General features: G+C 38.9%; 2 protein-coding genes and 1 long non-coding RNA gene across 4 annotated transcripts in view; 1 reads left to right on the forward strand and 2 right to left on the reverse strand.

Annotated features, from left to right (window-relative positions):
* Positions 1–1678, reverse strand: part of THADA (THADA armadillo repeat containing) — a 168429-nt gene extending 166751 nt beyond the window's left edge. The window contains exon 1 of the mRNA XM_074579573.1: positions 1650–1678. The gene's annotated coding sequence lies outside the window, so the exon portion shown is untranslated. The remainder of the gene's footprint in view (positions 1–1649) is intronic.
* Positions 1679–2463: 785 nt separating this feature from the next.
* Positions 2464–25253, forward strand: part of PLEKHH2 (pleckstrin homology, MyTH4 and FERM domain containing H2) — a 54983-nt gene continuing 32193 nt past the window's right edge. Inside the window, exons 1-7 of one of the 2 annotated variants that reach the window (XM_074579581.1) lie at positions 2523–2561; positions 5178–5377; positions 7003–7132; positions 21729–21791; positions 22828–22977; positions 23427–23510; positions 25007–25088. In XM_074579581.1, coding sequence (XP_074435682.1) covers positions 7010–7132; positions 21729–21791; positions 22828–22977; positions 23427–23510; positions 25007–25088 — 502 coding nt within the window. In that variant the 5' untranslated portion in view covers positions 2523–2561; positions 5178–5377; positions 7003–7009. Of the gene's footprint in view, positions 2562–5177; positions 5378–7002; positions 7133–21728; positions 21792–22827; positions 22978–23426; positions 23511–25006; positions 25089–25253 lie in introns of both variants that reach the window. The other variant, XM_074579580.1, reaches the window with a different exon arrangement.
* LOC141740628 (uncharacterized) overlaps positions 2476–25253 on the reverse strand; it is a 59655-nt gene continuing 36877 nt past the window's right edge. The window contains exons 4-7 of the long non-coding RNA XR_012586102.1: positions 4101–4287; positions 3481–3754; positions 3041–3318; positions 2476–2957 (exon numbers count right to left, since the gene is read on the reverse strand). This is a non-coding gene — a long non-coding RNA (uncharacterized LOC141740628). The remainder of the gene's footprint in view (positions 2958–3040; positions 3319–3480; positions 3755–4100; positions 4288–25253) is intronic.

A 25253-nucleotide genomic window follows, 5' to 3' on the forward strand; every position in this document is an offset into this window, starting at 1 on the left:
GGGTTAGTGTCCATGCTCTAGAGTAGATGTTTTGCAATACAGTGTTCATAATACTTCAAAACAAATGAGGTTATTGTTTAGTAAGACAATCAGAAACTTAGAACTTGTTTTCTTGCATTAAAGTCAATTACGGACAGTAAAAACCACACAACACGCACATCTTCAGCCCACATCTAGAGGCTAATATTTACAGTCCACATTACAGGGGCAAATATTTCATGGTGTTTTGACTGCGGTTTACTTCTGTAGTGAGCCAGCTAACAGGTGATCATTCCAAGGTGCACGTACGTGGTCTTGCAGTTTGCTTCTACAACATAAAGCGTACCAGTATTGTGCCTTTTGTGCACGTACTTGCAAGACCACCTCGGATTTATCACTGCTTGTCTGCAACTTCCATCAGTGACAACAGCAAGGAAAAACAACTCTCTTGCTAAGACTGTGCTTATGTGTACAATACTTTTCTGTGTCTTTGCCTGGAAGATTTATGGCTTTCCCCCTTGCATTCTAATTACAAAACAAAGTTGTATTTTGTTCTATGTGTCCCAGTTGTTCTACTGGTAATTTTATTCCCTTCAGTAAACTGAACAGATTCCAGACACCTCTACATACTTTACAGATAAGGGCAGTTGAGAGAAAATCCTGAATATCCCTATTCCTTCTGCCAGAGTATGTATGAGTATTGAGAGCTGCGTGACTGCAGAGCATTTTTATTATCTGAGGCCAAAGAAAATGTCAATCCACAAAATAAACTGAAAGAAACATTCACTTAGTGAACGGGCTTTGCTCTCCCTCTTGCGGTCTAAGCATGTCGTTCACAGAGCCTCCACTTTGCCTTAGCTCAGTGCGCTCTGAATTCAGACGCTCTCGGCGCTCGTGGGTGTATCTAGAGAGAACGTGTCACTATTCAAGGAAACGATATGGCCAAAGTTTTCATTAAACACCAATGCTAAATCATTTTGTATAGCGTTAGGAATCAAATGATGATTTTTATTCTTTTGGCTAAATCTTTTAATCTAATTTTTTTTTTCCAGTTAATTTGTTTTTAATGTAGTTTGAACACTTTAGACAGGCAGTATTGCGTAGAAACCAATTCACTCCTTGCTATACCAGCAATCATGTTTTTAGTATGTTTTTCATTGACGAGTGTTTAAAAAACACATGAGGCACTTAGGAAAGTACCAGCAAATGAAGCAGTTTCAGTGAAGTTGTTTGGCTACTTTAAGGTCACTGCAAGTAAGTGAGTGGAAAATTGGAGGCTGTACTGAACCAAATAGGAAAAAATGAAATTGTGTGTATAACCAGATGGGGAATATTTGAGCTTCTGAGACCTTTTTTTTTTTGCAAACAAAAAAATTGCACTTTAACTGACAAAGATGATTGCAAAAGAGCAGTTTACACCAGATGACTCTGTGCACCAACAACAGAAATGAACACCAGGCAAATGTTGAAGTGTGGCATGTTTATGCCCCAGAAGAATATGTAAAACATTTGGCCTCCTTAAATCACAATCCAAACGAAATACAATCCCTAAATTTCAGTCCAAATCAACGCGTATATGAGGAAGATCCCTGTCCGTGCCAGACTAATTACTTTTTCCAAATACTTTTTAATACTTCAGGCAGTCTTTTAGAAGAGAGATGGCTGGTTACCTGAGATGTACTCACAGCTCTTTTCAGCCGGAGGGGATGGACAGCCTGCTCCCATCATGACTCACCAGCACGTGCACCTGCTGCTTCACCCTGGCCAGTACTAAAATGCAAAGCATGTCATTCCCTGTTGGACATGGCAGCTCTGTGAGACCCGTTCAGCCCATAATATCCCCACCATTGCCCTGGTAACTGCACTGTTCCAACCCAACAGTTTATACTTGACAAATGACCTTCTACAAAAGGTGAAATTGCAGCAAGCTCCAATGTTGGAGCCAATGAACTTCAGGACAAGCGGATGCTTCTTCCTAACATAGTCACCCCTTCAGAAATTCACCCAAGGTCAGAGGGAGAATTCCTAATTCACACAGAAATTTAAAAACCTGGGATGGGGAAGGGGTGTATGTAGGCAGGCCGTCCCTTCCGACCAGGGGCGCGCAGGTTGCTGTGTGGTCCATCCCCTGCAGCACCCACCCGGCTCCCCTCCGCCGGGCTCCCTCCAGCCCTCCCCGCACCGAGCGGGCCCTGCCGGGGTTCGGGAGGGAGTCCCGGCCGCTCCGTCCCCGCTCCATCCACCCTCCCCACGGGGCGCTGCCAGCCCAGCACCCCGTCGCGGCCAGAGCATGGGGGGTGAGGCGACGGCCCGCAACCCGCGGCCGCCTGAGGCGGAGGCCCCGGCATCCCGCCCGCCTCCCGGCAAGGGTCCCCCGGCGCCGAGCCGCGCAGGCCCCGCCCGGGCGCCCCGCCGGGGGCGGCCCCCGGCTCCTCAGTGGCCGCGCCGGCCGTCGCTCAGGCGGCCGCGCCGCTCGCCGCCGGGATGGACGGTGGGGCGGGCGCCGAGGGGCGCGGGCAGCCGCGGCCCCGCAGCGCCTACAGCCCGGACGGCGCCCGGCGCGGCGAGCCACGGCCGGCCAGGTTTGACCTCCCTTTCGTTTGCCCCCTTCCCTCCCTTTGCGAGCGGGGCCGCGCCGGGCGGGCGGCAGCGCCCGGGACCCCCATCCCGGGCTGTCTCCCGGCGGGGTGTCGGTCCCCGGCGGCGGGGCGCGGCGGGACAGCCGGCGCGGTGCCCCCCGGGCGGCTCCGTCGGGCGTGGGATGGCGTCACGGTGACGTTGTGTTAGGTCACCGCGGTGCTCCCCGACTGCTGGAACCCCGGGGGTGCGTCCAGCGGTGTCCCCACGGCAGGAGAATGAGGAGCTTGAGGTCGCTTCAGGTCCCTCCAGGTCCCTTCAGGTCCAGGCTCCCCTCGTCCAGTTGGCAGTGCCATTGGCGCATCCCCGCTGTCCCCCAAAAGATGGGGAACACAACACATCTGCCAAACAAACGTGGAAAATTAATATATTTTTTAAAGATCTATGCTGTCAGTGTTCAGAATTTCACATAAAAATTCCATACCTAGGGTGATGTTGCACTGCGACCTTTAAAACTGTTGTCATCGGGAAAAGGATGCGAAATGATCTTCTGCGCTTTAATGCTGTTCGGTACACGCATTGGTGGGTGATCCGTCGGTTGTGCCGTTCCCCAGGGAGCTGAGCAGGCAGCGGGGCAGTACCGGGGTGGGAGGGGGCAGCCTGGCCCCTGATATGGGGAGGGACATTGAGGGTCTGCTCCTAGTGCTGGAGTCAGGGAGCCTTCGGTGACCTCTTGCTTCATGGGAACAACATCATCGATATCTGGGAAGTGGCAGAAAACCCGTTTGTAAATCAGATTTTGAAGGAGGTTTTAAATAGGTTAGCCTACAGTTTGTCTGAGCACGGAATTATGCAAAATGAGTCAAATGGAAAATAAAGTTACCAGTGTTTGGACACAAGTAAGGGCCCTGGCCAGCAACAAACCTGAGAATGACTTCCTTGATTCCCAAACAGGTCCACTTTGTGTCTCATCATTTCCTTTCTCCAGTCCAACATTTACAGCTCCAAAAATATTTGAAAGTGGCCAAGTTTGGGTGCAAAGGGTGGAAGAAAGGGGACTGAAATGCTAGAGGGATGGTCCAAATGCGTTTGGGCTGGCGAACATTTTAGGACGGTGTAGGGAACCCACCACGTACTGCACAAACCCACTCCTGTTGAGACAGAAGGACTTACAGGCTTTCTCCAGCAGAGAGAGGACCTGCAGAACATATGGACAGAATATAAATTCTTTAGTTAAACACAGTGTTTTGTTAAAAACAGAGGAAAACACTGACAGTGCGATAAGGAATATGTAAATTTTTAACAAGCTTCAAAAAGCCAGAATGTTGTTCCCTCCTTCCCCCTGAAATGTATGTTGATAATTTCTGAGCAGACGGCAAAGAAAAGGAAATTATATCAATCCCTTTGGGGAGAATGTGACATTCTGACTTCTTGAAGCCTATGAAGAGGTTTATAAACTTAAAAAAATGAAAAAGGCGAATTTAATCTTTCCAGACTTGTCAAACTTGTCTCAATTAATTTTTGATGACATAATTAGAACTTACCACTTTAATGTGCACTTTTTTCGTTTACTTTTCAAAAGGTTTGATTTTTATAGACTCGGGGGGGAAAACGGAGGGCTTTGCGGTGGGAACTGGAGCAGGAAGAAGGGGAGGACTCGGCTGTGTAGGTTCAGCTGCTGATTCAGAGCACTCCATTAAGCCAAGAGAGATGAACTCATTTTTTTCCTCCCTTGGGGAATCAAACAAGAAACAGGAAGTCATTGATTCAAAGTAAGATCATTCACTCCGCAATTGTAAACAGTGTGTTATGTGCCTGTAAATATTTCCAGAACCCATTGGCTTGTTGGAAAATATGAAGTAAATTATTATAATCTCTAACAAACATCCCACAATAGAAGGAGTTATTTTCAAACTTTTTATCTGTAATGTTTATACAGTGGAATATTAATTAGCTCGGACATTGAGAAACTACTTGGCTGAACGCATTGTCTGCTGCCAGAAATCCATCTACTCAAAATGTTTTGTCTGTTGAAAGACAAACATTTTTAACTCCACCCTGTAATATTGCGCCCTACGAAAAAGCAAAAATTCTTTCACTACTTGATCCATTTGTGTTTTCACTACCACAAACACTGAAATATCCTATTCTTAGACAGATGTTGGCTGAGTTCATCTCTCTCTTATGTAGCTGTAATTAGTCAAAAAGGAAAAGCATTATAAAAACCCCTAAATAGACAGCTTAATGGGAAATTGTCACTCCTCATTACTTAGGAGAGCAGAATCCAGGCTGTCTGTCCAAATCGATCTGCAGCTGAAACTTCTGCTTCCTCTGTAAAGCAGCAGAAGCTGCTCCTTGGAGGTGCCACCTTCCTCGCCTTGAACGTGGGGACCCCGCGCAAGGAGAGAGGAGCGAGGATCAGGGACAGGACAACGGTGAGCAACCTGGTTTCCTGGCAGTCCAGGGAGGTTTCTGCCAAGCTTAAAAGAAGGGGGGAAATGGTAAAAGACACCGGTCACCCAGAAGGTCTGCAGTTGAAATGACTGTGTGCTTAAAGTTCGGAATTCGGGTGTTGTAGGATCGGCTCAGGAAACTATTTTAATTACGTGCTTAAATCCCAGCAATTCCATGGAGATTCCTGAGTGGAGGATTCCTGAATAGGGATGGTTGTAACCTCAGGCTTAACAGCTTGAATCACAGCCTACAGGACCAAGAGGAAGAGAGAGGCAAGAATGGAGCAGTTACCTTCAAACAAGTGATTGTGGTGACCCTCTTCTTCCTTCTAACTTAAGATACGGAATGAAAGGAACAAAAAATTAGGGTATGTGAAAGGAAAAAAGTTTTGAGACGAGTTTTTCACCTGCTTAGCTATGATGAACTTGAGAGTAATTTAAGACATTGAAAATTTAGAAGAGAACTAGAAAATATCAATGTATTGTGGAAAAGTTAAGGACTTTTTGGAATCCTACTCGTGACTGATCTCTCTTCTGATGCTTTGCCTTTTCCTTTTTTCTCCCTCGTGTCAGGAACAGTGGAAAAGATAAATCCATAGGTCCTTCCCCTCTAGCTGCTGAGAGCTTGGAGAAGGAGGGGAACTGGGGCTGCCTCCTCCGACAGTGGGAGGAAGGGGAGTGCTTGAATCTAGGCTTCTGAAGGACTGGAGTAGTCATGGGAAGGGGGGGTCTCAAAGACGTTGCTTATTAATCAATGCGAAGTGGGTCAGGAGTTGCAGTATCTATATTATAATCTATATTATGCATGATTTTCCTGTGCCAGCCTCTTTGATCACGCTGAAAATGGTTGCTCCTTGCCTTTCGTTGTCAGTGTCTCATTGTCCATGACAAAGGTGACGAAAATACAGCGTAACCTTATGACTGGCAATTTTTTGTTTGCTGTGATCTTCCTTCCAGCTGTCTTCCACTGAATGGTGTTTTTATGGCTGTTTGTTATTTCGGAGATAAACTGAATACTCAGGGGGAATTTAGGCTTTATTTTCAAAGCCAAACCTATGTGTTCAGAGCGCTGCAAAGGCCAGGGCCTTTGCTCACAAGGGAACTTCTTGGTCTGAATGGTTACATTCAGCCATCCACTTACTCTCTATTAAGCTGTCTACAAACAGTTGGAATACAACAGAGCCCAGTCCTTCTGCTTACACACAGATGATTTTCTTGGCTTCTCAGGCTCAAACCATGATGAGCCAGCTCCCATCCTGAATAATTTTTCCAGCAGTGTTTGGCCAAAAGGGCACTGCGCTCAATTTCCAGAAGGCGTGAGCAGTTAAATGTAGATAAAAGCACAGATTTGAACCCGAAATTAGGAATTAGGAAGTCCCGAGATCTGCAACAGCTAATGTAAAGGGCTTGTTTTTTATGTGGGGGACCCATTAGGGACCATTTGCTCCCCTGCCTTTACATTTGGAAGCATAAGCTCCCTCTTGCATGTCATTAAGGATATTAAATTTTAAAGACGATCTGATTAAGCATAAGGATTTTAAAGCACTTTTTTAAAGAGTCATCTGCCAAACATTAAACTTGCATAAAAGTAAATGTGCTACTAACTCACAGGTAGCACATTTTCTTAGCAAAAGCTCAGTTCTCTACATGCCTCTTCTATGTAAGAAAGGTTATATACAGTAATTGAAGATTAAAATGTGTGATGTGTTTCTGCTTATTAAGGAAACTATATTGCAGCCCCAAAATAATTTAAGAAATTAAATCATAATAAACCTAAATATTATCAACAGAGATTTGAGAAATCCCCCAGTTATGATAAGAGCATTTGTAGACTAATGTACTTTTGCTAAGTTTTATGAAGCTGTACATGTACAAAATTTGGGGGCATTCTTGAGATTTATGTAAAATAAGTTAGTATGTATATTTAAAAAAAGTCAGACATTAAATACAGACTCAATTTGACATGGTGATTTTTTTCCCTTTCTTTTTCCAGCATAAATATGGCTGAACTTTCAGAGCCAGAAGGTACTGTAAATTGGAAGGAAAGATGTTTAACTCTGGAATCACAGTTAATGAAGTTCCGTCTCCAGGCAAGCAAGATCAGAGAATTGTTAGCAGAAAAGGTAGGTCTCGTGGTATGAATTTTAATGCTGTATAAATTATTTTATTTGATGATGGGAGCTGATCGCATGTAATGGTTTGAGATTACAAGTACTGGGATATTTTCAGGAGAAAAGAAAAAGTGTTTTAAAACAAAATACATGGAAAACAGGTATATTTTTATGCTGTGAAAGAATTTCACAAATGAGATTTGCCAGCAAGAAATGTTCATTTTCAAATAAGAACACAGTAGCAGCTCTCCTGCTGAGAAAAATACGTATCCAGTAATCACGTTTACAACATTTAAGTTAATATTTAATACATTTTTCTAAGTATTTAAGATCTGATTTAAGACACAGAAATCACTGGGGAGATAATCCAGAAGTATTATTCTCCCCAGTATTCCTTACCAAATCATATAATTTACCAGACTTGTTTTTCCTATAATAAGACATCTCCAACTATGGCTCATCATATGTGAAATATAAAAAAACCACCATTGTATTTACCTGTCAACTTTTTCACCATTTTCATGAACAAGGCAATTAAAAGAATGCAAGGAACAGAACATTCTAGAGAATCTTTGGGACTCTCTTACCATTAATATTGACTTCAATGAATTTCAACTTATTTTGTGAAAACTACTCTATTCTCCCTAGAGCTAAATTTTCCATCCATTTCCCCCCCGCAAAGAAAAATAAATTTCAGAACTTTTTATAGTATGTTAGAGTGATGATACTTTTATTTTATACATTTATGTTAATGCTTCTCTTTTATGACTTTATCCAGTCTCCCTTTGAAGCCATAAATACATCTAGCATCCACATTTAGCCCTCTTTCAGTCATTCCCATTTTACTATAATTTGTTGGGGCCAAGAACTAAATAGTATTCAAGCAGGAAAAACATGTATTTTTCTGGATGATGTGCACAGTTATGTGCTCCATTCCTGTTCTAATAACGCTTGGCATTTTGGTTTCTTTGACAGCTAAATTAACCATCAAATGTGTTTTCATGGAGATATCTATCTTAATTCCGGGATCTTACTCAAAATCCTTTAGATTTCTGTTACATGTCATTTGTTAACTTTCTTGACCAGTCACTAAATTTTGTAAGGACCTTCTTCTAAGTCGTTCTAGTCAGAAAGCTTCCATTATCCTGAGTAACAAAATACCATCAAAACACTTAGTGGCTTCACTGCCCAATGCCCATTACGAAATGTCTATGATTATAGACATTGATATGATTATCTATTCAGAGGGCTGGGGCACCTATGCTATGAGGACAGGCTGAGAGTTGGGGTTGTTCAGCCTGGAGAAGAGAAGGCTCCGAGGAGACCTTATAGCAGCCTTCCAGGACCTAAAGGGGGCCTACAGGAGAGATAGGGAGGGACTCTTTATCTGGGAGTGTAATGATAGGACAAGGGGTAATGGTTTTAAACTGAAAGAGGGGAAATTTAGATGAGATATTAGGAAGAAATTCTTTACTGTGAGGGTGGTGAGACACTGGAACAGGTTGCTCAGAGAAGCTGTGGATGCCCCATCCCTGGAAGTGTTCAAGGCCAGGCTGGATGGGGCTTTGAGCAGCCTGGTCTAGTGGGAGGTGTCCCTGCCCATGGCAGGGGGGTTGGAACTAGATGGTCTTTAAAGTCCCTTCCAACCTGAGCCATGCTATGATTCTGTGATTATGCCGAATAACCTTCACCCTGAACAAATCTGCAGATCCACACTGATAGCCACTGGTCACTGTGGCCAGTAGCCAATCACTTACTATTTTTATTGTTGAGACAGATTTTTAATTCATGGAGGGACATTCCCTCTTAGCCTGTGGCTGCTTGCTTCCTTTAAACGCATTCCAAAATGCAAATAATATATAAACCAGATCTCCCCTTTATGCAGCCTTTGTGATCCCCTCAAAGAACTTCAGTAGCTTTGTGAGCCAACGCTCCTCTTTATAAGGGCCACTTTGACTCTCCCCTCGTCTGTCATACTTACCCACGTGCCCCCTACTTCTGCTCATATATTTTCCACTGATTTGCTTACTAGAGACATCAGATTTATAGATCAAAAGTTGCTTCAACTATATCATCTAGTTCTTGACTGAGTATCATTTGCCAATTTGTTACTATTCATTTTATCAACTTGTGCCCTTAACTCTTCTATGGAGGTACAAGACCTCAAATAGAGATGGAAAAAAAAGGGAATAAAGAAATTTGGTATTTTCTGGATTAGACTTTTTTCATTAAGTAGGTCTTTTTTATTAAAGTGAACTTGAAAATTTACAGCAATGTAAAATCATTGTATAATAATACTGAGTTCCACTGGAATTGTATTTTTACAGTTAGTACTCTGTAAATATCTCTGCTTTGGCATGATTGAAAATATTGCTGTTATAAAGCAGTGTAGTTGAAAACTCTTATTTTTTTACCCAATCCTGCAATTTTTATGTATGACAAACTCTCATTGAAAAGTATTGCAGAATATCGTGTTTTGATATTTGTATTTTGATATGGTTGATATGTTTGATATTTGTACAGCAACCAGCTGTTACAAATGCCATCCTTTGACATTTCATTTAAAAATTAAAAAAAAAAAAAAAGGAAAACTACTTGTATCCTTCATTCCAGTTAGCAAGGCCCACAGATGAGTTAAGAAACCATTATCATTGGTCTTGGAAGAGAATATCCATCAAAGAGTACAATACTGTCTGCTGTAGCTGTCAGCAGATTATTGGATGCTTACACAGTCGGGGCTGTTAGATGTCATATATCTCTTCTGTCTCTTTACCCCATTTGGATCACTGCCGTTCGGGATGGAACTCAAGTGGTTAAATACTGGACATGACTTTTCCAGGGACTTTCCAGCTGCCATTACTACCATGTTTTATGCAGCTGCTGCTGATTATCATTTTGACAACCAAAAAGTTAAGATTCGTGAACAGCACTTCACAAAACTATCTGAGTTAAAAAAAAAATAAATTTTAGAAGTTGGAATGCCTTCTATTCGGCTTTTCACTTTGATCCTTTATAGTTTGCATTTACAGGCTCTTAACTGCTAGAAATGTCCTCTTAAATTAATAGCATCGTGTGCATGATCATATAATTTCAGAAGTCAGCATATAAAAAAAATCAGAATGAGAAGGATAAAATCACAAATCTTCAGGACTGTGCCTGAAAAAAAGCATTCAAAGGAAAAATACTCTCCATCTGTGGGAAACATGACTCTAAAATATATTTAAAAAATCTTAAGAACTTGTAATTTTACTGCCCTCTTGTTTTAGTTTGCCTGAGCTTTCTCAGAAATTTTTGAAAAAGCAAAAGTATTATGAGAGGTAAAAATGGGAGAAATATTTTCTATCGAAGACCACAAGTCCAAAAAGTATTCAGTTGGGATAATTTGATATATTACTCTCCAGAGCAGAGCTTTAGCAGACTTCATGAAACATGGTCCTTCTCCTCACTTTGTCACTTTGACTTTTTAATATGAATCTTTCATTCATAAACTGGAATTCAGTTGGGACATGCATCAAAGACTAGTCAGAGCTCAACAAAATAGATCATATTCATCTGCAAATTTACCACTCTTGCACAATTCAAAACCTAAAATTTTCAAACTGGGCACTGAAGTCTTAGCTGTATTTATTTGTATGTTGGTTTCCTTTGTAACAATCCAGTGGTTATTTTTCACATATTTTTATTTATAAACTTACAAATTACACAAACGATTCTCAGTATTTGTAAAAGGAAAGATACACTCGCGCTAGTTTGAGATTAAACTGCATGGAATTGTTACTCAAAAATATATTTGGGAAAGAGCAAAGTGAATAACGAAGACCTATCAGCCAGTACTTGATGGGCATCCTGATACTAATGACAAGAGGAGAATACAGCTGATGTCAGTCTTAACAGGTACTTTCTAGATTTGAAACAAATTTGCAAAGCGCACAAATATGTCTCACTCTTACTTTGATTAGCACAAGTCTTTATTTGTGGTTTTGTTTACAATCATCTCTATGCTATGAAAACTATATTTAGTTTATACTAAAACATTGAACAATAGCACCAGACAGTGTTCTACTTCAAAACAGCAACAGAAATCACAATACTATGGCATGACAGACGTAAAACCCTCATGGGTATTAGACTATGTAATTGTTGTAGAAAACAGAGAGTGATATTGCGACAAAACAGGTGGTCTCTACAGGAAGGTGAGAGAAATGAATTGGTGGTGATTCTCCAGTTTTCCTTCTCTGCGTGCATTTGAGAGGTATCTCTTCAAGACGGTGAATCAGGAAAAGGAGTTTCCATCCTATTACACTCTGTGTATGACTTACCAGAAACTGCCATTGGGTTTTCCCCCCTTAAATTTGTTCTGTTACTTAGTCTAAAAACAGATTTTGATAAGGGTTTCCTTGAATCTATCCTTTTTCAATATTTGTCTCTGTGACCTATGTGCTTCTGTAAATACATTCGGGCAGTGGATTAATTGCTTTTCTTATACGCTGGGAATCAAGTACCTTTGCAAAGTTGTTTTATTTAACAGTGCCCCTGCAAGTAAGTGAATGATCAACATGGGAAGCCTTCACTATATTCTTCTAATAGATGTGTTCTAGTTTAGAAAAGCAAACTATTTACTGGGTTTTGGAAGTCCAGAAAATGCTCATCCTTGAACCTCAGTGGTTGAGGAGTTTGAGAAATTTGCATTATAAGTGCATTTCAGCAGTATGGCTACCAGAACTTTAATTTTGTAGTGAACCTGGGGAGAAGGAGAGGAGCAAAGGAATATACAATGTTTTCAGTAAAATAATCTGTTCACTGTTGTTTATTTGTTTGGGTTTTGTATTTGTTTTCATTTTGCCAAGTAAAGAGTCTATATTTATAAATCTAACATGCAAAGAAAGAGACCTTGTTGGAGTTTTAAGCAGAAGCTGCTGCTGTAAGTGGGAGAGGTCTTTACAGGAATTTAAGGAATGATGTAGAAAGTGTCCCTAGTACGCCAAATTTAGGATGGCTGTGGAACTGAGTTTTTAGTAGAAGCATTTATTTTAATGCAGCTTGAGTCTTATGCATACGAAGAGTTTACTAAAAAAACCTTCATTGAATAAAAGATTACAGTATTCTGCTGCAAGTTTAGGTCCCAGGTAGCATTTCATGTCATAGGAAAAGTTGGTGACCCTCATTCTTTCCATAGTAAGTACATTTTTCACCTAAAATATGTGTGCAACAACAGGTATAAGGTTAACGTTTCTCCTATCACTAAAAAATCATTTTAGTAGGAGTAGTACATAGCTGCATTAAATTTCCTCTTGGGCTGCCTCCACTGGATTTCTTTTTCATCAGACCCCATAATGACTGAATACGGCACTGTCCCACATGCCGCATTATGGGCTGTCCAGTAATATTCAGCATTCACATGTGTGTCTCCAGGTTTGTTTCCTTCAGTGCTGAGGGTCATTATTTGATACTTTGAATGATTTTCAACAAATATAACTGATTAAGAGAGAGGATTATTTTCATATATGTATTGATTTGTTTGCTTTTAACCTTCCATTTGGATATTCTCTGTATACGTGCTCAGCTGGCAACCGAGTGTGTACATGACAAATGCAATAATATTTATACTTTCTGTACAGATTATGCAAATTGAATGATAACTGATTTTTAGGCCAAATACTATTTCCAGTATATTCCAAAGCATAACACATTCCTGATTTTGTCTTACAAACCAACAGCTAAATCCATGTTGCACTGTATTTTTATTCATTTTGCAGGCGTATTTATAGTGTGTCATTTGACATTCCAAATGAAGCAGATTCAGTGTGTTTTGTTATCTGTGGCATGACAATTTCAAGATTAATGTTTTCAGAGGAAAAGTCCGTAACGCATTTGACTTGTGCAGTGATTGCCAATATGAAAACTGTAAAAAAGCACAATGAGTATTTCCATTTGCATTCAAAGGTTTATGAAGGGTAAAGTAAAAAGGAGCAAAGTACTGTAGTACCAAACTTATTAAAATGAAGGTTATTTTTCAGTATTTCAGTTGCTTTTAATAAACTTCTTGTTATGGAAAATAATTCAGATACAATTAGGAGCATACAAATAGGAGAAAGTGAGGAGAGTTAAAGAGAATAAAAGCTAAAAGTTTATATGGTTAGAGTCTTACGTTTGTTTATGCCTTTATAATACCTGTACTCTTTCCCCTATAACTCTATTTTTATCCCTTGTCTAAAAGTTTGTGCCATGCCTTTTTATAACACTGGGTGGTTGGTTGGGTTTTTTTACTGTTTTCGTACGTCTTAAACCTACATTCTTTCTAGGGAGGGTGAAGATGGAAAAAAAAAAGAAAAAAGAGAGAACTCAGGAAGCAATAAATTAGCTGTTCTTGTAGAGGCCAGGCTGGGTAATGACATGAAAGAGCACAGCCCTTGCTGTGAGACCAGAGGATGAATACCTTCGCGCTGGTGGCAGGGGGAGACGAGGGCATCCGAACTATTCCAGCCCACCTGAGATGGGGAAGTGGCTGGAAGTTGTGGATGCTGTGATAGTGGGCAGCTAATATTTGTTTAGCATTTCACTTGGAGGAGCTACAAGATGTTTTTTCTCCATTTCTCATGGAGGGAACTCTTTTTGCACTTAGAAATCATGCATTTAATTTTCAGTCCCTCAGTATTTTCAGGCTTTAAATATCTGTTGTCATCTCTTCAAACTATATTATGCTGCCTTACATATATTTCTGGAATCTCTTGCTCCTTTACCATCTGTGTTTCCTAGGTGTCCTATACACTTTAATTTCATTAATAAATTCAGTTTCAGACAAGTTTTCAATTTTTTAACTTTGTCAGTCAGTGATACCTTTGATTTTTAAGCCATCACCTCTCAGGCAGTGGCATGGAAGAAAGGCCTCCAATTTCAGATGTTCATGTTGTGGCTCTGATTAGAACTCACAATTCATCGAGACAGAAGTAGCAGAATTTCCACAATCGCAGTACAATGATCAAAACAAAACAAAGCAGGCAGCTACCTTTTAATACAGATGAACAACCAGCTGTCGATACATTTCTCTTCATTTTACACGTTATGTGAGACTTCTTTTCCCTTGCCTTCTAAAGCGCTTTGGTACGTTCGTCCATCTTGCTAAACAGTACCTTCACTTCTTTCAAGATTTTGATTATTAGAATAATGTCTGTTTGTGCTAGAGCGGCGGTCTGCATAATTTGTATTTCATTGTGTCTCTGCAACGTAACAAGATGGGAGTTGGGAAAGGAGACATCCAGAGTGAACATTCCTAGTATTTTGCCAGGCTTAGGAAAGTCCTGTGACTGACGTTGGGAAAAGCACAATTATTCAGCCAACATAACATGCTGCTGATTTGACCTTTACTGCACTGCCTCCCCAAATCCCACTGCTGAATTTAACTTTTTTAAGTCTGTATATTTACTGGCAGATGTCCTAGACTACTAATTCTGGAAGAGCTTGCGAGCTGTCAGGTTGTGAGCACCGCGCTGAGTTTTGCACTAGTCATAACCTAGGTGAAGAAAATTCACCGTGCTTGATCTGTGAATACCTGAAGGAACATTTGAGCCCTCTTACGACTTAGCCTTTAGCATTAGCTCTTTTGGGGAGATCTATGGCAAAACCAAAATTGGGTTCAGAAAGAAGTTCTTAATTTTGATGACTAAATCCACACCATTGAGAAATATTTTTATAGATTTCATCTTCTTCTGGGGAAAAGCTTTTATGCCAAAGTATTCAATTTCATTTTTTACTGAAGGCATGTTTAATTTTATAAATATAGGTAGGTCTGAAGTATCACTTCTTAGATTTATGAGACGAGATGGATTTCTATTAATTAGTTAACATGCAAAGCTTATAAAGATAAGTCTTTTTAATTATTGTGTTGCCTTTGGGATAAAAATATCATCCAGTAAAAAGCAAAGTATATCTTACCCAAGGCATGTGCTAATTCTAATTCCTTCTTTACAAATTATCTTCGTGTTTATTTTTCCTGAATATTAATGTCTTGATTGTACATCTCTATTCTTTAGGTGTTTTCTCTGTGTGGCTTAATTGGTCAGGTCATATTTTAAAGTTTGTTGTAGTTTATAAAGATTTAGCACTGTCCTTCTGGAAGATATGTAATACGTAGAAGAGAAATCAGTGTCAAGATGGAAGGAATACTGTTTGAAAATATGTATGGAACATACCCAGTCAGCTTTTTAATAAATGAGTTACAGAAGTAGGAGGAATATTACTGTGTTTTCCTAAGCTAAACCACCAGAAGAGAGACCTTTTTGTAAAAAGAGCAAGTCATGCTTCTAAAACAGTTTTACCATTGCTTTTAACTAACAAAGGTATGCGAGGCTCTATACATGTATAGATTGGGCATAGCATATTTTAAAGGAAGAAAACTGGTAGTCATCAAACTGTCTCTTTTCTTAAGGAAATACAGAGAGTTGTTGAAATATTTGGGTTTAAACATAGGAATATAGAACCAAAAGGGGAAATGTTGGTCACATGCAGTGCTCTGGAATAGCTGGCAGGCATATTCTTCAAACCATTTATAAACTTATCAAGGACCACATAAAAAGACAGATCTTTTGCCTTTACAGCTTCTATTAGAAGGCAGTTCCAAAATCTTTTTCAGTCAATGTGGAAAATGAGGGTCTTCTAATTTCCAGCCTATATTTATTCATCACCTGTTTCTGTCTGCTTGCCCCTTTGAAAGACAGTTTTAGGTGTGTTTATGCCTCATTTGCTTCTCCTATTTGTTTGTAGAAGTAACCATATACCCATGTTTCTTTGGTTTTGGCACATCCTATGTGGTGTGAGGACTGATAGTTCACTGAATCTAAAAAAGGGCAGATCTATTACTTTTCATTTTAAGTGGAACATTATTTTTCAACCACAGATGGTTTAAGCCTTTTTTCAGATGAGGAAGAATTGAAAAATTGAAATGCAAGGAAAAAAACAGACTCTAAACATACCATTCTCAAGTCACTGGAAGCTCTGCTCTTAATCAATAGACAGACTCTATTTCTCTTTCAGAAACATTAAGTTTTAACTTATTTTTCATTTTTGAAAACTCTGACCTATTCTCAGCACGCTTTGAAAGGCTTACAGAGAAGTGATTTTTTTTTCTTTCATGAATTGTTGTATTTTTTCCTGTATTTATTTCAAAAAGATTTCCAAAAAGTCTACATGATACAACTGTGTTGTTTACACTATTAAAAAATGAGGAGACAGTGCACTATGCACTGATTAGAGTATAATTTTTAAATGTGAATGGGGCAAGTTATTGTGTTGAAAATTGACTTGGATAAAAAATTAGGGTTTTGTTCCTACAAATAACATACATTTGCAGATCTCAAAAGGAAAGAATTCCAGCATTTTTTATTTTTAAAATAAAAGATTTCCTTTAAAATTATTAAATAACTATTTCAAATATCAGGAAAATTATCAATTTAATGCTGTAATTTCTCCCTAGCACACATTACAGGAACAATGATCTGTATATACATGTATATACACAAAAGTATATATACACATATATGCATACAAAAGGAGTAATTTTGAAATTTATGAGTGATGACTTTGGAGTGTGAAATCACATTGGTTATTTCATGCAATACATGTTTTAGCAAAATGAAGATTTCTTTACTTGAACAAAAATACATGTTGAACATTTCTGAATACAGTCAAGAAACTTCCAGGTGACTTGTGAAGTAGAATCGCTATATGATTTGCTTTTTTATTGTAAAAAATCCCCAGTGACTGTGTTGTGCTTCAATGTCCAGACCTCCAAAGCAGTACACTTCTTTGTTTTTATTGCTGCCATGTTTCTTCAAAGCATTCAGTATTTGTTCACGTGGCGTTTCTCTGTTCATTGTTTGAACAAAAATAGCTCAATATGATGAGTGTCAGATGTAGAGTGGTTATTTCCTTACTAAGTTTAAAAACAAATCTGTTTCTAACAATAGGTACTGTTTTCCATAATTCAGATAATTGATGCAGCGTGCACTAACACTTTTTCTGAAAATTGTAACAGGATTTTTACACTTAAAGAGAGAAGGAGAAAGTGCATATTAAAGTAGCGATCTGCTCTTCTGTATCTGTGTTGATATTGTTCTTTAGATAGTATGTATTTTTTGTTCATGGTCCTAAAACGTTTATTCTTTATATTTAAGACTGTAAAACCAAAACCAGTATAGATTATGACGGGACACCTCTGAATCCTTAATGAATTTTGGAAAGAGCTGGAAGCAATCATAGATGTGCGTGACAAGACTATTCCTTACATGAGGTTTGTTGAACTGTGACAGTATTTCAAGTTATCTCATTCAGGACATGGTAGAAAATTAAGCTTAAATATACTCCGCATGCCAGATGTTCTCAATGACATGCTGGCCCTCCATGTCTCTCGTGGGAAGCCAACTTTACGTCTGTTGATACTTTACAGACTGTTCATTCAAGAAGCGTCTAGCCTAACAGCTGATATATAGCATTTAATTTCAGTCATACTGGTGATTTGCACAGATGTACGTAGAAAGAAGCTGATGGGACAGAGGTCTAATTTAACAGACTTTTCTGTTTTTCAAATTGCTTTCTGTGTGAAGTCAGAGTTTGTCATCAATATTGAAGTTGCAGCCATAGAATCATAGAATCATAGAATCACAGAATCGCCTAGGTTGGAAGGGACCTTTCAGATCATCTAGTCCAGCCATCAACCTAACTCTGACAAAAACCATCACTAAACCATATCTCTAAGCACTGTGTCTCCCCATCTTTTAAATACCTCCAGGGATGGTGACTCAACCACTGCCCTGGGCAGCCTGTTCCAATGCTTAATCGCCCGTTCCGTGTAAAAATTTTTCCTAATATCCAGTCTAAACCTCCCCTGGCACAACTTGAGGCCATTTCCTCTTGTCCTATCGCCTGTTACTTGGGAGAAGAGACCGACCCCCACATCTCTACAACCTCCTTTCAGGTAGTTGTAGAGAGCGATTAGTTGCAAGAGTTCTTTCTTCTGCATCTGTAAAGCACGCTGACCTTTTCCTCCAAATGTGGATATGACTACTGTTACCTGCCACTTCCATCATGAGGTTTAGCATGGTCTGAAATTGTCTTCATAGCCACTAGCTAAAGAGAATTTACCACTGCCTTTTATTCTTGACGAGTTCAAAGCATGACTTGATTTAAACAATTAGCTATTAGTCCAATCAGATATTTTCACCTTCTGTCTCTCCTCTCTCTCTCTCTCAGTAATGCTGTGATCATTGTCATGAAACGTCTTACTAACTTAAAAAGAAGATTTAAGATTAAGTTTTCTTTGTGAAAAGAAATCCTTCCCTTGGCACTAGTTGCAATCTTTTGCCCAACAAGTTTGATGACCTTCAGAGTATACAAAAGCAATCATTTTTTTCTCTTTAACTTCACAGGCCTATAGGGTAGCAAAGCAGTCAAGAGTATAGACGTAAATCTCATTTTTCAGGCAAAACCATTTTGTGGATTGGTTAGAGATTATTTATGCAAATGGAAAAAAAATATTGAAGTTTCATTATTGTTAAAATAGACACTGCAAAACAAACCTATATAAACTCTAAATAAAGGGAAAATCAGGACTTAGTAATTGTTGTGTGGCATCAAATTATTGAAAAGCTGGCCAATTTAACTGTAATAGAAGTGCCCATGTTTGGTAAGTACGGTATTCCATTCTTGCTGAATAATATAGATTGTGGTTTTTTTAACAGGAGCCTCCTAAAATAAATTGCAGACCCTTTAGAAATTTTCCAAATAAAATCTCACATTTAGTTGTTGCCAGGAAGCTGATTGACGTATCCGTATTGTGAGATCACGCAAAGCTTCTTAGCATACCTTCTTGAAATAGTTGACTGTTAACAGTCAAACAGAAGCAAAAATAAACCTTGTTCTTCCATTTTTAATCTCTGAATGCTATTTTTCTTGGTAATTATTTTCTCAGCTCCTTTGGCTCCTAGCTTTACATTCATCTTAGCAACAGCTTTATTCAAATCACATTCTTTGTCCCAGTAGGCTACATGAACGTATTATCATGTTCCTGGTCCTGTGCAACAGTCTATATTCCTAGCAAGAGGTGCACTGTGCAATTTCAGTGCAGAAACACGGAAGGAACTTAGGTGCTTAGTGCACTACATTATCCAGAACTCATCTTGTTGTGTAGAAGAGCAGCACTACAGCTTAATGCTCGTACAGTTGTTCAGTGATTATTAGGTACTGCTAGAGAGACTAGTTGTTTTTAGGTTTAATATGAGTCGGAGCTAGTTGAACTGTAGTGGCATCTGAATGGACCCAGAAAGCAACATTTTCGGGTTTTATTTCCATTTATTAAATCTGCCAGGTTTCTAATATGAGCTTACAGCTGAATTGAACTTTACTTACAGGACATAAATAAATTGCCAATTACTGCCATGGCGATCACATGCATTTGCAAATTGTTTGACTGTGAAAATTGATGAACAACTTGCTATTCATCAACAATGAATTTCACATTATAAATATCTGAAGGAGTTTTCTGTCATAATATTACAGAGTATGAGCAATGTTCACTACTGATATAATAGCTGCACAGTGCTTTTACTAGTGGAATGTTAGCTGACCATATATTCAGAAATAACCTTGATTTCTGAATCCTCAACTCACTAAAAAAGAAATGTCTTAAAAACTATATTACAGTGAGTCTTGTAAACCAAACTTCAGTTTGAACATAGAACCAAAAAGACAGATGGAAAGTAACCTTAGAGTTCAAAACATGAAGTCATACAAATATGAAATTAAATAGATGTGACCAGAGAAGAACACAGAAGGCTCATCTCCCTGTCCATCTGTCTGGACTGTTAGTACATGAATGACTGGGACAATCATTTCCTAAGAAGTGTTCTTGTAAAACAACTCACTGGGGACCCGACCATAACTATGTGTACTGTGAAATGTCTATTGCTTTTGTATCAGTGGTGTGTTGGGGTATTATGACATAGACTTCGGGTTTTTGTATTGTATGAGAAAGCACTAGAAGGTCAGTCACAGCTTTTTTTATATAAGTGAAAACTAATTTTCTTAATTTTTAGTTTTTCACTGATAGGAGATGATGACTCTGTGTCCTTGTCTGGAAGAGGTGCTAAAAGTACACAAAACTGTTTCATGTGATTGACAACATAATAGGGAAAAGAAAAAAAGAGACAGGGAGTGAAAAAGAAATTGAAAGATGCCAGAAATCAAGTACAAACAGGACAGATGGAAACTGATTATTTTAAAACCAAGCAGTAAACTGGAGAAGAACTAAATGGTTTTCATTTGCATTATTTGTATCATATGCTTTTCTGTGAACAATTTTGAAGCTGAATACTGAGTATCCCAATGTTAATTACTTGATGTACCATCCTCTTCAGATGAACCGATGACTTAGCTAGGTTTTTCCTGACAACCAGTAACTCACAGAATCATAGACTGGTTTAGGTTGGAAGCGACCTTAAAATTATCTAGTTCCAACCCCCTGCCATGGGCAGGGACACCTCCCACTAGACCAGGCTGCTCAAAGCTCCATCCAGCCTGGCCTTGGACACTTCCAGGGATGGTGCATCCACAGCTTCCCTCGGCAACCTGTTCCAGTGTCTCACCACTCTCATAGTAAAAAATTTCTCCCTGATATCTAATCTAAATCCTTAAGTCATGGAATACCCTATGTACTTTCCAGTGTTATTTCAAATCACAGTTTATTTTTTAAAGAAGTCATAATTGTATTGTTCACCAAAATTAGACTAGAGAGCTCTTAACAAAATTGTAACAAAATGCAACCAAAGTATTTCTTTCTGGCCTCTCCTGTACCATATTGTTGGAAAAGCCTTCGAAATTAATCATGTAAAATGCATGGCTTTTCCAAGGCCAGGGGCAAAAGTTGAGCCTATGATTTACTAGGCTTCGTTATAAAGTAACGGACCAGGGTCTCTCACCGCTCAAAAGTGACCTGCTTTCCTCCATGTTGTGCTGGTCTCTGTCTTCATCCATTTCTACTGTGGCTTTTGGAGCACCTGAGTCCACCGTGCCTCTTCTGCCACATACCTCCTTCTTTTACACAGAGGGTGGAGGAGGAGTCTGGGACAGGCCTCGTAGCACGATTCCTCCCAAAAGCTAAATTTGTCAACTTCAGAAGAATTAGCAGCCAAATTGTATAATGTGTTAAGTACACGTTACCCTTGCCAGTTTTCAAAGGACTTGAAAATGCTTAGCATTTTCTATGATGATGAACCTCATGAGGAAAGTTTCATGGCTATTGTCAAAGGAATTTCTACTCTTGGTAGCAGGGAAAAAAAGCCGTATGTCATATAGCAGCCACAAAATTATAATATGAAGAAAAGTTGTATTAAATTTTTTTTCTGTAGAAGAATCTTAGCAATGTTGTAACACAGTCACAATGAGGAATTATCTTCCCAGTCTGACACACTGTTTATCCTTCTATTTATTTTTATTCTCCTGCCCACAACCTGTCTTTTCCTTTTGCAAAAACAGACCACGAAGATATGTTTCACTGTGATATTTCTGGCGACAAGCAGAAGGCATGGCCATTTTACTATATGTTTTTATGTATCTACAGATGCAGCAGCTTGAGAAACAAGTTATAGATGCTGATCGTCAAGCAGAGAGAGCTTTTCAGCAGGTATATATATAAATTGAAATATATCTCCACTAGCTATGTGCATCTTACTGTTACTGTAATGAAGGGAAATTTAGAAAACTGCTGTTTTTCTTAAATATTGCTCAAGGGAGAAGACAGTTTATTTTTACATCTATTGATTTCTCTTATCAGGGATGTTCTAACACCTTTCTCTGCTCACTACCCAGTTCAGTTGAATAAAGTCAAAGTAATAGCATGAATCAAACATAATGAGCTGCTTCATTTATACGTCATGAGTCTTTGATATATGATGCACATAGAAACAAAACAGAGGAAACAGGGACCTATTTTAGAAAATCTGTAAGAAAATAAAATGAACCTATCCAATACAGTCTCTAAATAGGATTATCTATGTTGTTTGTTCTTCTTGTAGAAGTTAATGTCATCTAAAGAATGAGATCATGGCTAAATATTTAACCACAGTTGCTTTTTGATTCCAAATGTCAGATAGAGCTACTGCAGACATTTTATGAACATATCTCTGGTGTCCCCTAAAAATCCTTCATATCTTAGTGTGAGACAGATAGAAACTGAAATTGTAAGAATAAAAATGTTCATGTACTAATTTGGAGTTAGAAAATGTTCCTGACTACAAGCCAAGTACGTTTTAGACATTTTTTAGAGTGCTTCTGATACTTTTTTGGGGGTTTTGACACTGTGCAATTGTTTATTTATTAAAATGTTTTTTATTAAGCCTAACAGCTCCCTATACATAAATTGCATTATTCTTATGTTGGTGCTTCTAACAGCTTGTGTGTTACAAACCTAGATGACTCTCACTGATACTAATAAAATTGGTTTAAGGTCTATCAGTGTTTTGCCAGTCCTGTTGGTATTAAATGCATTAGGAGACATAATGAACTGTGGAATTACTTCTCAAATAGGCTTCAGAACTTTGCAATGTTATCTTGGCTCTTAAGTGTGGGGGCAATTTTAAGAGTCCATTTTGTGATAAAATTACTACCTTTAACTTGGAGTATTATGTTTCTTAAAGTCTTATGTTTGAACTTCCAAATAGGTGCAGGTCATGGAAGAAAAATTAAAAGCAGCTAATGTTCAAACAAGCGAATCAGAAACCAGGCTGTATAAGAGATGTCAAGATCTGGAGATCCTGATACAAGATAAAAATGACATAATACAAAAATTGGAGCAACAACTTGAAGAACAGGTTAGAAATAATGATGTTAGAAACGATGAGCATCAATTCCGTTCTTAATTACACAAAAGGAAAATAAAAATTGAGATCAATAGAGAACGGAAAAGTTCAGCATTTTTTCTGTTGTTTGATTAAAGAGGTTCCATCGGAAGTATATCATTTGAATGAAGTTTATTCACTTGTAAATTATTCTCTGGCCTCCTTTGAAAGAGCATCGAACTTTTAAGAGGGGAAAGATGTTCTTCCTCTTCACTGTCTCCTCTGAAGAGCTTTCATTTTTCCTAGAGGAAAGAGGAGCAGTAGCCTCTGTGAAGTGCCTATTCACCATTTTTTAAAAAATCACCGTGTATTGCCCAGGAGACTGAGTTACTTCAAGTAATCTTAGGATTTGTGTCTGAAGATACTACTCAGGCAGACTATAATAGTCAGTGAAAAATATGCTTATGTCATTTTTTTTCCAGAAGCAACTAAGACTGCAAGAAGCAAAAATCATAGAAGAAAAAGCAGCTAAAATAAAAGAATGGGTGACAGTCAAGCTCCATGAGGTATAACTCTCACTACAATACCTATACAGAAAATATAACGGTGTGATTGGATATCCTTTAGGCTTTTTGGCTGTTAAAGGACTTTGTGCCATAGTAAAAAAAACCTTCCTAGTTTCAGTGATCTATATAGTTATTTGCGTGAAAGAGGAAAAATGAAAACAACAGCACAGAGGGCAGAGTATCCATGTCACTTAAATTTCAATGTCTGATTTGGTCAGCTAGTGTATCTGCGTCCTCTTTATGGAGAAAGGGCCCAGAACTGCTCTCTGGAAGGTCTATGTATCTCCACTAATTGAGAGAGATTAGCTGGCAAACTGAGCTTGCTCAAGCAGATGCCTAAAGTGTAAGTAATTCCCAGAAAGCCGACGAAGTCTGCTGGGGCCTGGCAGAAAAAAGGACTTAATCCTTTTTTATTTTCCAGTGCCCACAGTACTCTTAGTCATGAATAATTTCAGTGGCACTGGCTCTATTCTGAAAAGAGACCAGTTGTGTCCCTTGTTTCTCTTCGGGGTGAGATAACCATGTCTTTGCCCTGCCTAAGGCTGCCAGCTTTGGTGTGCAGCTGTCCTTTCTCCTCCTTGTGTGTATAGAATTTAAAGTTGCCCATGAAAGTTAAAATCCTGTTCTGTTGTGGTTAACTGGAAATGATACTCACTCCAGTTGAAAAACAATTAAGTGATTACTTTTGAAGTAGGAAACTAGAAGTATCATTTATTATTAGTCTGCGAGGGGAGTTTTTGAAATCATTTCATAAAAATGCACTTAAGTTTAGCTAAGATTATCTTGAAAAAGTTTGGACAAAATCAAATATGACTCAAACTGTTTCCTTAGTTTGAAACCTGGAGAATCTCAAGCTAGTTTCATAGGGGTGGCTGGGTGTCACCCAGTGGGAAGCAGAATTGCTGGCTCCCCTCTCTGTGATATGGCATACTCAGATTCAGACCTTCTTTTTGCCTAATCCAGAGCAGGAGTTTGAACCAGCATCTTTTACCTCCTGGTAGTGGGCTACGGCAATGGGTTGTTGGGTTTTTTCTTGCTGTAGAAGGTCTTCTGCTCTGTATTTTTTGGTACCTATTTTTTTCATCTTTGCCATGGGATGGTAGGAGGCGTTAGCACCATCATTCCCTCTAATTCCTCTGCCTGTTCTTGGGTTTGCCAAGTGGCACAAAAGTTTGTAACTCTAGCCCTCTGCTTTTATTAAAAATGCCAATGCAGATTTCTTTTTTCTTAATCATTAAAGCTTTTTAAAGCAGTCTTGGGTTTGCTTGGTTGGGGGAACGATTTTAACAGAAGTTGAGCCAACAGTCATTGCAGGGAATTTTATTGTTGAGAATAAAGGAATGCCTAGACCAGCATTAAGAGAAGTTGCAGAGAGGAGCTTGCCATTTGAACCAGCTTTATCCTTAGATACACAGAAATTAAGAGAAAATCTAAATGATGTAATGACTTTAAAAATTGTTTCACCATTGGATGAGATGACATTTATATCCTTTTAGTTAGAGGTGGAAAATCAGAACCTTCGCTTGATCAACCAAAAGCAAACCAAAGAGATGAAAACAGTACAATCTAAACTACAAGGTAAATGTACAGATGTTTTAAAACCTTCTCTATTGCATACTTCTTTCTGTTCCCTATTAATTTGTGCATCCACGTAATTGAAATATTCTGTGAAACCACAAAGATTTCAGTTAGTATGAACTGACTTCAGAGTGACTGTACATGAAGGTGTTAGGCAAGCAATAA

The sequence above is a fragment of the Larus michahellis genome, chromosome 3, assembly GCF_964199755.1.
Source record: "Larus michahellis chromosome 3, bLarMic1.1, whole genome shotgun sequence".
Lineage (NCBI taxonomy): Eukaryota > Metazoa > Chordata > Aves > Charadriiformes > Laridae > Larus > Larus michahellis.